Raw genomic sequence first — 11,653 nt, forward strand, 5'->3', positions numbered from 1 at the left:
TCTCTGACGCACCAAGTTTTCAGCAGGATCCAGCTTACGTACGAGCATAAAATGTGCGTAAAAGTGCACATTCACGTGTTGTTACAAACTAATTTAAAAAAACATTATCAAACATAAATCATTATTAAATTAAATTAAAGGCACCTCCTTTATTTATATTTTCAACTTTTACTGTGGGAGGCTACCTTTAACTACAAAATGGCCCACTTAATTTACAAAACAAGGTCACTGGCATCTCTTGATTTTTTGGTTTTGAGTCTTTGTAAATAAAGCCTCCCAAAAGGCAAACTCCCCACACTGACCCACCAAGTTTCCCTCTAATCAAAACAGCAGGATCTGGCTTCCCTACGTGCATAAAAGGTTAGGACTTTTAGGGGTTGTTAAAAATTAAAATGAAGCCACACCACTTTGCGTTATCATTTCTTACTTTCGAATACTAACTGTACAGTAATTGAAACATTACCCACAAAAATTACAAAATAGACCAGGAAGATGAGCATCACTGAATTTTTAGGTCGACTCCATGTAAATAAACACCCCCAAACACAACCCCCCACACCCCCACCCGCCCCCCATACACACACACACTGGCCCACCAAGTTTCCCTCTAATCAAAACAGCAGGACAAACTGAAACAACTGTTGTGCGTGTTTGTTTGTTGTCTCTCCGAGAACATTATGTGATCAGTGGAGATGCGTGTTTACAGTAGGGACAGGTCAGCTTCAGGGCACAGGGACAACAATTGGTGGGACACTTCCAATGTTGAGGCACACATTTCTTCCACAGTATACAACCTTATGGTGTAGAATACAAGGTTTGGTCATTTTGGATAATTTTCAAGAATATATGATTAAATCACTTCAGGAGGTAGATCCAATAAAAGTAACACTTGCACACTTTTACTTGATTACACTCTGTGGTCAATTTTAGATGTTGTTGGACCCCCCAAAATATTATAACCTTCCTAACGTGGTTGCCCCCCCCCCCCTTTTTTTCCCCCTAACCCTTTACCTTACCACCCACCCACTCCCTCTGTGTATTGTGTCCCCCCTCAACAAAACTTATGTAACTTTCTGGTCAGATTATATCAAGCTGAATGTGTGTGTCAGCAGAAGCAGCAGTGTTAAAGTTGAAAGTACCTGAACTGGAGCTACTGGTGGGTTTCTGCTTGGTGTTCTGACGGGATTCCTTCATCCAGGGGAAGATATGTTTGCTGCGACCAGTGGAGGTCGGGGAGCCGTTCTTGGCACTGGGCTGGTTGGACCCGTTGCTTGTGTTTTGGCTGATAGCACCGGGGGATTGTGAGGGAGGGGGTGGGCCTGACACCGGCACCTGCGGTTGATTGCTTTCGGGATGAACCTTAGACTGCGCCGCCTGAATGGCTGTGGTCCTGTCGCAGCTCTCCGCCATCTCCCCCGGCTTCTGCAGAGCCACGGAGCCGTCAGGAGTCTGCAGGGAGCAGGCAGGTCGATGGTACTCACTTTCCACATGAGAGGCCCGGGGATATTGGACCTGATTGGCATCATAACTGAAGCCATTTGCGCTTTGATATGGGTAGCCACTGTAAATTGCGGAGCTGTCGTAGTAGGTTGCCTTTTGCATCTCGCCGTTTCCCAATATTTATTTCAGAAACTGACAGGGTCTTGACACCCTTGTAGAATAACATTGGCACCCCGTGGTCACGTGACGCCTCTCCGCCAATGGCCTCCTCGGGTGAACCTAGGGTTACAAGAAGCACTGTGAGGAGAAGAAATGGTAGCGATCCATCTTACTTTTCAATACAGGCCTGACACTGGAGACTATGGAAGCAAGATAGGCCCAACCGTTCTGTAGACTATTACCGTTTACCTTATGGCTTACACAGGGCACAAAGGCATGCACTAACCTTGTATTACCATCTGTGCTAAACCACATCAAAACAAAAACCTTTTCAAAAGCATTTCGGGTTGCCAAATCAATTTTAGGACCTAACAAGAAACTGCATGACATTTTAAACCTCTGAGCCTATTAACAATTAGACTGAATAGAGTTACGGCTGCAGGTACAAGGGGTGCTGTAGGAAAAGCTTATTAGCTGGTTACCACACAGGAAAATAATATCTTTTTTATAATGTTATGCTACCAACAGGGCTGTCAACAGTACTATATCTTATTTCCTGTGTAGCAACAGAAAATAGTCCACATATACCACAAATATTTAAACTCATTTTCCTTGAGTAACAGGATAGACCTCAATTCGCTGTGCTTCCTCGGCCAACAACCGCATTCTCTTCTTTTTCTTTTCTTTACATGCTGCAAGATAAATGGAAGGGCCACGAGGAAACCTGAAAAACCGGGCGGGTATCCGTGCATCTTCATGAGCACTGTACGAACTTTTCCTTGCAGGCCCATAATGGTGCTGTCTGCACGGCGGCCAGTCATGGTGATATATGGGGGTCAGTGGGTCGGGACGGCCTGCTCGGAATGAGCGGCCCGGTGTGTAGCCTAGCCCGGTACTCAGGCGGACAGAAATCAGGGGTGGCACAGATAGAGCTTGCTGTTAAACCACCATAATTCATATAGGTAACCATGGGGATCAGCCGCTGAAAGATTATTGGGGAAACTATAAAACCATATAGACACAGATCTACGGGTCATTTTGATAAAATATTTTATAATGAAATGGTGGAATATTTAATGTGGACTCCTTGTTTAACCATTGCCATTAAACATAGAAAAGTGCAATGCATAATAGTAATACTAATAATAAATAAAATAACACTAATAATTCTACAAACAATACTAATAATAATGCCGTAATTTAATAAAGTATATCTTTTTCAGTACAAATACAATTTATACCCGCCCTATTAATTTACTATTTAATGCTATTTTTACTACAGGTCTTTTGTCTGCACTCATGTCGCATTAGGTTAACCATTGCAGTCGCCCCAATCAAGGGAGCAGATTATTTGAATTAAATTAAAATAAATAAAACTAAATAAAATCTAAATAAGTTGACTGCAACTTCAAAAACTGCTGAAACTAATAGTCCCTGTTGTTATGTTTCTGTCAGTAAATCTGATCCCTATAATAACGATGGTATTACTTTAAAAAAAAATTATTATGTTTATTTCACAATCCATATGTATAGTATGATCCAGGAGCAGGCACATAACTAGGATGCCTTTTCGCAGAATGAGCACAGAGAAATGAAAAGGCAATGTCGAACAACTCTGGTTTGTGCAGCCGTGCATAACAAGAAGCAAATCACTATAAAATGAGCCCTGAGCTTGCCCTCAACGCAGCTAAACCGCAGAGTGAAAGAAGGTGTCTTCACTATATCTGCACTCACGATGACCTGGAAAAGATATCAGAAAGCTTTGAGGTGAATATCTCCAGGCAAGCCATTGCGATAGTCGTAAATGGCAGAGAAAGAGAGACAAATGACAGACTTGAGCTTCTCTACGAGCCGCCTGCTCCACGTTTGAAAAATCTGGCTGCCTGACTGTGTGTGTGAACTCTTCCTGAACCGAGATCTAAGTCATACGATGATAAATCACCGCGCGACACACAAACTCCGCCATCTACAACCGAGGGAGCCTATTTCTGGCCTGCTTACCTTATCCTCTGACGACGAATGCAGAGCACCAAGAGATATTTTCTCATTCAGCGACGAAATCGATCAAAGCAGTAATCCACGGAAAAGTTTAAAGGCAGGGCTGGCTGGGTGAAGCAGCAGCAGCAGAACGCGCCCTGCCATACAGCAGGCATTAGCAGCCACAACAAAAAAGGGAAGAGCCGAGAGAAACCCCTTTCCTTTCTTGCTTTTCTTTTTTTCCTACTCGACGTGGATGGGTAAACTGAGATTACGAAAGCAGGCGTGAGCAGTCGGGTCAGCGAGATAAGAGTTATCTGGCCTCACGACTGAATTTATCGTCATGCTATAGAGCAATGGCCAGGGCTTCATGGCAATATTAAACTCAGCCAAGGCTATGCTGGACTATGTGATCCTTCACCAGTACCATGCAGACACCAGTGAACTGCCCCGAACCAGAGCGTCACCATAGACAAAAAAATTATGCAAATAAGTAGCGCCTTGGAAAGCCAGTTCAAATCAAGTGGTTGCCTCTCCTCCTCCCCCAACCAAATGAGGTAGTGTGTCTAGGAAAAATAATACATCGTTACAAATGGCATGGAAGTCCATCCTTACAGTATTTTAAATCGTTTTGTTATTATTTACTCCACGTCCTGCAGTGGAATTATGAGCCCAGTGGATGAGATGTTGGAGAGAGGGGAAGAATACAAAGGAATAATCAGCCGCTGACCATGCTGCATTTCCATTTCCACAGGACATAAAAGGGCTTCTATCCACGGCTTAATCATTAACCCGCATTTTAGCATACGATCCTCATTTTTTGGCACAAGGACACGCAATTCGTTTTCATTTCAGCACCAGCTCTCCCACTGCCTGCATGGCTTCTTGTATGTAGAATATATGTATGTATTTTTTTTTTTTTAATTAGAAATCACAACAACTTCAGATCAAAGCCGTGTTCGGTGTATATCAAGGGAAAACCCCACCGGGGAGCACGGTGTGAAATATGTGAAGAAGTTTCATCACCAAAAGGCAAAGCGGAGGACATGCGGCGAGGCGCAGAGGAGAAGAGAGTCGGTAGCAGGGGGAATCCCTCTGCGTGGTAATGCTGGCCATGCAGCCAAGAGAATGACTGAAAAAAAAAAAATTATAGATTTATGTCCTCTCAGCTTCCCCGGGCTGTAAACACGTCCAGGGCTGCAGCTTCTCTGTTGGTTTCAGGCTCTGGGACAAAATTCAATGACACAATTAAAAAAGGTAGAACACACGGACGGCGTGGGAGGGTGAGTGGGACAAAAATCCACGAGTGAGGATTTTTTAAGCCAACGCGGCTATTTCTATTCTAAAACAAAGTAGTCACATTGTATAATTATTTACTTCTTTGTGTTGTGTTAAAATGCTGATTCGTCTCTCTCTTTAATGTGGTCCTGAGCAGAGGGTTAAATGTCAGTGAGGTGGTGGCCGTTTGCTGCCGTGCATAATAAGCAGTAAAACAATGTTAGGGGGAAAGAATCTGAAAATGTTGATGAAAGAAAAAAACATTTTTAAAACTACACTGCAGTAAACTATTGCAGCTACAAGCAGATGGCTTTCACAGAAAGTAGTTTTTGAAAGGAGTGAGGCACTGCTCCAAGAGCTGCGATTCCCCTCGTCACTTTTATAGTGACAAATTACACTACAAAGACAAGTGGAAGAGAAGGAATTATTGCTCTCGGGCTGGTCGTATTGCTGCTACAAGGAAATGTACAAGCCATAAGCTGCTTCCCTGTCCCTGCTAGTGCTTTGGTGGGCGTGTGTGGTACTTATTAGAAATTGAATAAGGATATCACCATCAACCATTCATAACACAAATCAATAAAGATGTATGGACTTACCGAAGGCAGTTCAAGGTGTCTCGGAGACCGCGCGATGGCCTGATTTTACTTGGCTGGATTTCTGCAATGAGGAATAAATATTTTGAATTTCTCAGAGGATAATACAACCTTTTAACCTTTTCTGTAAAATGTATTAGTGTGAATTTTATTTTCGAATAAGCGCTCTACATGTAGCCTAGTTACAGAATCTGATTGTACATAAGTATATTCTTATTATGCGTAACTCTTTAGGCCTTATTTTGAAACGTCACAAAAACCAACATCTGGTAAATAGATTAACCCAAATCTAGTCAAATTCGAAGGTATTTTCAAGATAAATTATTTGGGTCAAATGTTTAGATTTAACAGCAGGCTCCAGGTCTGTGTTAAAGGGGCCTGTTAATATCTTGACAGCTTCGAGGAACCATAACATCTCGATTCCTTTTAAAATTTTGTAACAAAATATCAACCTAAATATGTCCATCCATGTGAAACACAAGGCAAATACAAACGAATAAAGAAACTGAATAAATAAAAGCCTAAATGCAAAGATTCTTCTCACACAGAGACATCACAACCAAATATTGCTGCCTATCAGAGTGATATCCCTAATAACACAAAAATGGGTCTATGCAAATAACATGTTTATTGTTTCCCTGTTGGCCGGTAAGCATTTTCTCCACCAACGGATCGAATAGTCATTAGTTCTCGCGCACCGTCTTCCCCAGGTCCCCGCGCCCATAAATCAAGCAGGAGCGCCGTGACCTCAGCGCGGCCGCGCTGGTCCTGGATGGCACTCCGTCTTCCATTATATCCTCGTTTCCCTGGCGGAGCGACACAACCCCACCGCTTTTCCCTACTTTTTTTAAATGGAGTTCATCTTGATGTATCATTTGCTCACAAAAAACCCACGTAAAGACTCAAGATGTTTTGTTTTATAGGACCGGTTGCACCTTTGAGCGGCCGCGCTCTCTGTTTGACTTTTTCTTGGAAGCCGATATTTAAATGGCCGCTTTATTTACAAACGGTTGTACAGGCCTATTTATCTGAATAAATAGCCGTCTGCTCGTGCTATTCAAGTTGCATTTAAAACAGACATTTCATTCCTTGCTGCATCTATTCTAAGTTTACACTGAAACGAATAATATTAATTTTAATATAGCTTTAATATCATGTTTAGACTAGGAAGCATAACGAGGAATAAAGCCTGAATCTTAACGGCCCAGATACATCATTCAGTTGTTGCCTATCTATGTTGTGTGTAAATGCTGTGGGCCTATTTATGTTTCGCTTGATTAGCTATGATGAATCTGAGATAATAACAGATAGACGGATATCGATAGCTTCGTAGTACCTGTTCATTTTCTTGCCCTGCATAAACCCTGGACCCTTTTCTTTCTGACCTCTGCCTCGCACAGCAATAACTCACGACAGTAATGAACAATCGGCGGAAATACCTCAAAATAAAATCCATCCTCCCAAAGCTCGGGCTAGGACTCTGTCCGCGTGGAAAAACATATCCGTCCGTGACAGCAGAATAATACATCCACAAAATCCGGAATCCTCTCTCTTTCAGTCTTTTCTTTTTCTCCCTGTCGATAAATAAACTACAAAGCCCGGACTCCCCTCACGGAAAGTGGGGGTAACCCGCATATAATCAGCATCATATGGCCAGACCGGGGCTCCAGTTTTCTTCCCCGTGCCATAACATCGCGCAGTATTATGCGCCGCGCTCACGTGACGCAACGTCAACTTAAATCCCTTTTATTTGAGCCCGTGAATCATTAATGGAAGCAGTCATTGCCCCTGAGGAGAATCGGATCAGTTTGGAGGGAGAAAAAAGAGGGGTATGTGACACTGCAATGTATCTGGCAGAGGAGCGAGTCTCTCGCGGAGAAGCAGCTTTTCCACGTGTCGCCCATTCAGAGGGAAGACTGTTCTGTCAGTTTTAAAGTGCCATATATTTTGGTGCCTGTTAGCGGCTGAAAGAGCTAATCCTGCTGTATTATGCTGAGTCTAAAGTGCAGCCACAGCTCTGAGCCAAGCTAAAACCAGAAAGTTTTGCACAGCAGCGTGATAATTTGCACTATGTGAGATGGAGAGGGCTTCCCTCTACAAAATGCCATTTAAGGGTGGCATAATGATTACTCATCAGTCTAGCAAACCTCTTGTCCTTTCTCTTTACAACACAGGCAGGGCTGGATAGAGCTTTACTCAATATCGCCCCCCTGTCTTCAGTGTTACAGTTTGGTTGTAGTACCACTTAGTCAGCTCCTGGTTCTCAATCAGCAAAAGCCTGCATGCTGTTGGCCAAATTAAAAAACAAAGTCACTCATTTACCTGTCCTACATAAGGAGGGCGAGCGTCCTGGTGGTCGTGAGGGGTGCGTGTCAGTCAGCAGTGAGCCGAAAGTGGAGGTGAGGAAACCAAAGAGTGGCTGCTCGACCCCGTTGATCACTACATGGACCCCCATTCGACCTACATGCGCTTACGCGTTTCCTATGACCATCTCAGTGAAATTACAGGTTTGTGCAAAGGAAGTTTTAGATCTTTTTTTAGGGAGGGGGAAGGGGGTTATGATGGCAAAGTTGTAGAAGTATAGTAGCTAGTAAGCCATAATCCTGCTGTAGATTTCCAAAACCACCAATATAATTGTAATAACCAATTTCTATCTAAACAACGCGTCATGTGTGCGCCATGGAAGAAATCTGGCTTCTGCCACTCCAGGTGTTGCCAAATGTCCTAGCCCGGAAGAGCTTCTCTGCTCTGGGCACCGTTTGGCGCTTGTTTTCCGTCAACACCAAGCAGCGGGCGTGGAAAAATCCCACCGCAACTATTAATCATTCGGGGCGGACATAGACAGCATCCCACACCCACACCAGCCTTTGTCTTCTCAAACTACAACTTGAGCGCTAAACTTTTAAAGACAGGAACAGAAGCAGACCAGCTCTTAATAATTCATCTTCAACGTTTCTAAAACTGAAGAGAAGAGAAAGAATATTAATGAACACGGTTAAAGATCAAGTTTTGCGCAGATGCTTTGGACGCATGATTATGAAAAGACTATTTCTCTTTTTTCTAACAGAATGCTTGTGTCTGGTACATGTTATTTTGTTCTTGTTCTTCTACAATTACAGATGTGGAGCTGTCACCAGGACCGTGCACTGGAAGTTAATCCCACATTGCCTTTCGCCACCATACCTGAACTTTTCCCTGACCCGGGCAGAGACATACAGAGTCGAGTGGGAAGTTATTTTGGGTTCAAAAACAAGGAGAACATGGAAAGCAGAGGCCCTGAGCTGGTAGCTTACTTTTTTCACTTTTTTGTGGCATTTTGTTCAGACTTAAAATAGCAGATGATTGATTATGTTCTAAATCTCAACAGTTTTAACATAAAACAAATGTTATTTACACAAATCAATGCTCCTTGTCACTGTCAGCGAGCAGGAGTTAGATGCGCAGACCTCTGGATGATGGCCAGACGGCGGTCCATATCTTCCCACAATGTTGACACTCGAAGCTCTTAACAGCCAGGCTTGGGTTACCGATACACTCAGCCGAAAATAACTCTTTCTGCGAGGTTTACACCGACCAACATGAAGGCTAATGCGAAATTCAACGCCTTAAGCTGACTTGGAACAATCTCTCATGGATGCAGAAGGACTAGGACGGCCGTAATTGTTTGCGTAAAGGTGGTTGTAATAAAGCAAATTGAATTTTTATGCTGAACGTACTGGCTCTTTATTATGACTGAAAAAGTTCCCCGATCACAGTAACAGGCTTTTGTGCCTTTTGTGCCAGGTAAGTGCAAATAGCCGAACAATAACAATACTAACACTAATAATGATAAAAACTACAACGATAAACCATTAGTATTATTGTAAACTCTGTCACATAACCTAAGGACTTTGTTAATGTTTAACAAGTGTCTAAATTGACTATTGTGTTCACTCTCATTGAAAGGCTCATTCAAGCAACAGATACCCTCTTTGCATTGTTACTGTTGTTTAACTGCGCTAACTCTTGTATCTTGTATAGGCCTACACTGCTTTTGTAAATTTAAGATTGAAATTAATAAATTAATCAAATCATCTAAGCAACTGAGCTTTGCTCTATCTTTTAAGGCATGTAGCATTTTTGAGGCACACTTTTCAAACATAAATGCAGACTGTTGCTTCTTTTGTTTTTAAGTCGTTATGTATACATCCAGGCTACACCTGTACAACATTTTTACCTCTGCAGCCAGTATCGTTTCATTTGAACTAAATTAGTACAATTATTTAGTCTCATAAATTGAAGGTTGAATTTTATCATCCTATATTGTCATGGTTTATACATTTAAGAAGAAGAACAATATGAAACAAGGATCAAGTAGGTTGAATACATAACGTTTGTATAACGCACAAAATACACACACATATCATGTAATAATTTTTTAAGCAATTTACATTGTTTTGCAATCAAGTTTACTAATAACAAAGTGTGATATTACAAAGCTCAGTAACTCTACAGCAACATATAGCTGGAAATAAAAATGTCATATTAATATCCATGTATATGTGGCAGAAGATCGTGAAAAAACTCAACTTCCGGGATATTTTTTTTTACAACTTTTAAAATGCCCAATACCTCCACAACATTTAAGATAAAAAACAGCCAAATCTACTCACAAGTCATGACGGTCTGTGTCCAACGGACAGAGTTTTGTCAAGGGAGAAGAGATCTGACTCGCACCCTGCAGAGGATCACTTCAAATGAAAATAAGTCAGATTTTCAGATCTATTTCTGACCCCGGGGCATTCATTATTCAACAAGTCACGTGAACGGGCGAATTAAAATTTCAGTACATTGGAAGTGACCTCTATTCGCGAATCAAATGACTTGAAAGCTGTAATTTAACTAGTTGGACTTCTTTGAGTCTGCGCAAAACCGTTTCCAATCAGCCTCAACGCCATCTTCTGCACAGCTTCCATGTCTGCGGCAACTGCTGCACAGAGGGGCTGAGGGGTATAAGCAAAGAGGGTTTCTATCATTTCTGCAAGATTATTTTTCTTATGCTGACAAAGAAGTGAATACATTTGAACGATGCAACGAAAACTATAAACAGTGATGTAAAGCTTCTACTAAAATACTGTTTGTGTAAATTCAGCCTACCACTCTGTGGTTTTTACTATGGGAATTGTGGGGAGTGACAGTTTTATCTAATTTACGATTCAAAGCATTGCTAATCCATTAATTATGCCATTATTTCCATAAATGCTGAGCAGAAACCATCAGTGCTAAAAAACATATTGAAAACCATACTAAATTACACGCACAATGCCAGCATCTTTCAGCTAATATCTGCCCTCTCTACGTGGCCTGACAAGGGTGTTTCTGTGATGAATTGCAGAAGAGCTGTCTCTAAGAATAATTTTGGGGAAATTCATGGCTCAGATTCGCACCTAAACACCGTTTTTGTTTTCCGCGTAAATCTTAAATGGGAAGAAAAAGCTCGTGGATGTCTCAGCACTGATGTATGGTCTGAACACTGTGTGTGTCGAAAGGTCAGGGGTCAGAAGAAGTGCTCTGAGTCGGTGATTGGCCAGAACCGGCCGTGTCCCCTGGTTGAACTCGCCATTGTTTGGATGTAGCAGGTAGTGACCAACACTCACACGCTGGTGCACTGAAGTTGGCTGAGATCTCCTTATAATGGCAAGTGAGAACAATATGTGTGGCCGGATACATTTAACAATTTTAGGTTGGTTTGGTTCCCATGTACGCAGCAAAGCCTGCAACACTTAAGCAGCTGATATTTGACCCTTAAATTTAAACCACATTTCATCTTAATCCAAAAAAATGCGCATGACATTCATGCACATTTTACGGATTAGAATTTCAGCCAGTTGAGCATTAAAAGACACAATGGACTCAGACATATCATTTTTAAGACATGTTTTTTAGATGGGAATGCAGCCTGTAAGACCTTCTTCATTCTGAATAGGTTATAGATATTAAACACTTTAAAACGTTGAAATTGTTTTCCCCTCTGTAAATATTCTTTTAAGAGAAACTGCGCAACGTTGGGCCCTGATTACCAAGGTAATCCTCTCTGCAAATAACATAAAATGTAGCAAAGTGAAAAAAATACATAAGACATTATGAAAGTGTGGCGCAGTAAATTATCCAATGCTCACATCACAATTTTATGCACGCATCTCCAAACACTGGATAACTGATTAAAA

At 41.8% G+C, this 11,653-nt stretch overlaps 1 protein-coding gene across 6 annotated transcripts in view; it reads right to left on the reverse strand.

Annotated features, from left to right (window-relative positions):
* The window catches only part of hoxa3a (homeobox A3a), a 30,683-nt gene that overhangs the window by 3,036 nt on the left and 15,994 nt on the right, over positions 1 to 11,653 (reverse strand). Inside the window, exons 1-3 of one of the 6 annotated variants that reach the window (XM_038724307.1) lie at positions 10,100 to 10,402; positions 5,451 to 5,511; positions 1,140 to 1,719 (exon numbers count right to left, since the gene is read on the reverse strand). In XM_038724307.1, coding sequence (XP_038580235.1) covers positions 1,140 to 1,602 — 463 coding nt within the window. In that variant the 5' untranslated portion in view covers positions 1,603 to 1,719; positions 5,451 to 5,511; positions 10,100 to 10,402. Of the gene's footprint in view, positions 1 to 1,139; positions 1,720 to 3,600; positions 4,136 to 5,450; positions 5,512 to 6,783; positions 6,817 to 6,886; positions 7,025 to 7,769; positions 7,923 to 10,099; positions 10,403 to 11,653 lie in introns of those variants that run through there. The other 5 variants (XM_038724306.1, XM_038724304.1, XM_038724309.1 and 2 more) reach the window with 5 other exon arrangements.

This window comes from Micropterus salmoides, unplaced genomic scaffold (assembly GCF_014851395.1).
Source record: "Micropterus salmoides isolate LMB-PRFRI ecotype aquatic unplaced genomic scaffold, ASM1485139v1 Ms_hic_scaffold_17, whole genome shotgun sequence".
NCBI classification, from domain to species: Eukaryota; Metazoa; Chordata; class Actinopteri; order Centrarchiformes; family Centrarchidae; genus Micropterus; species Micropterus salmoides.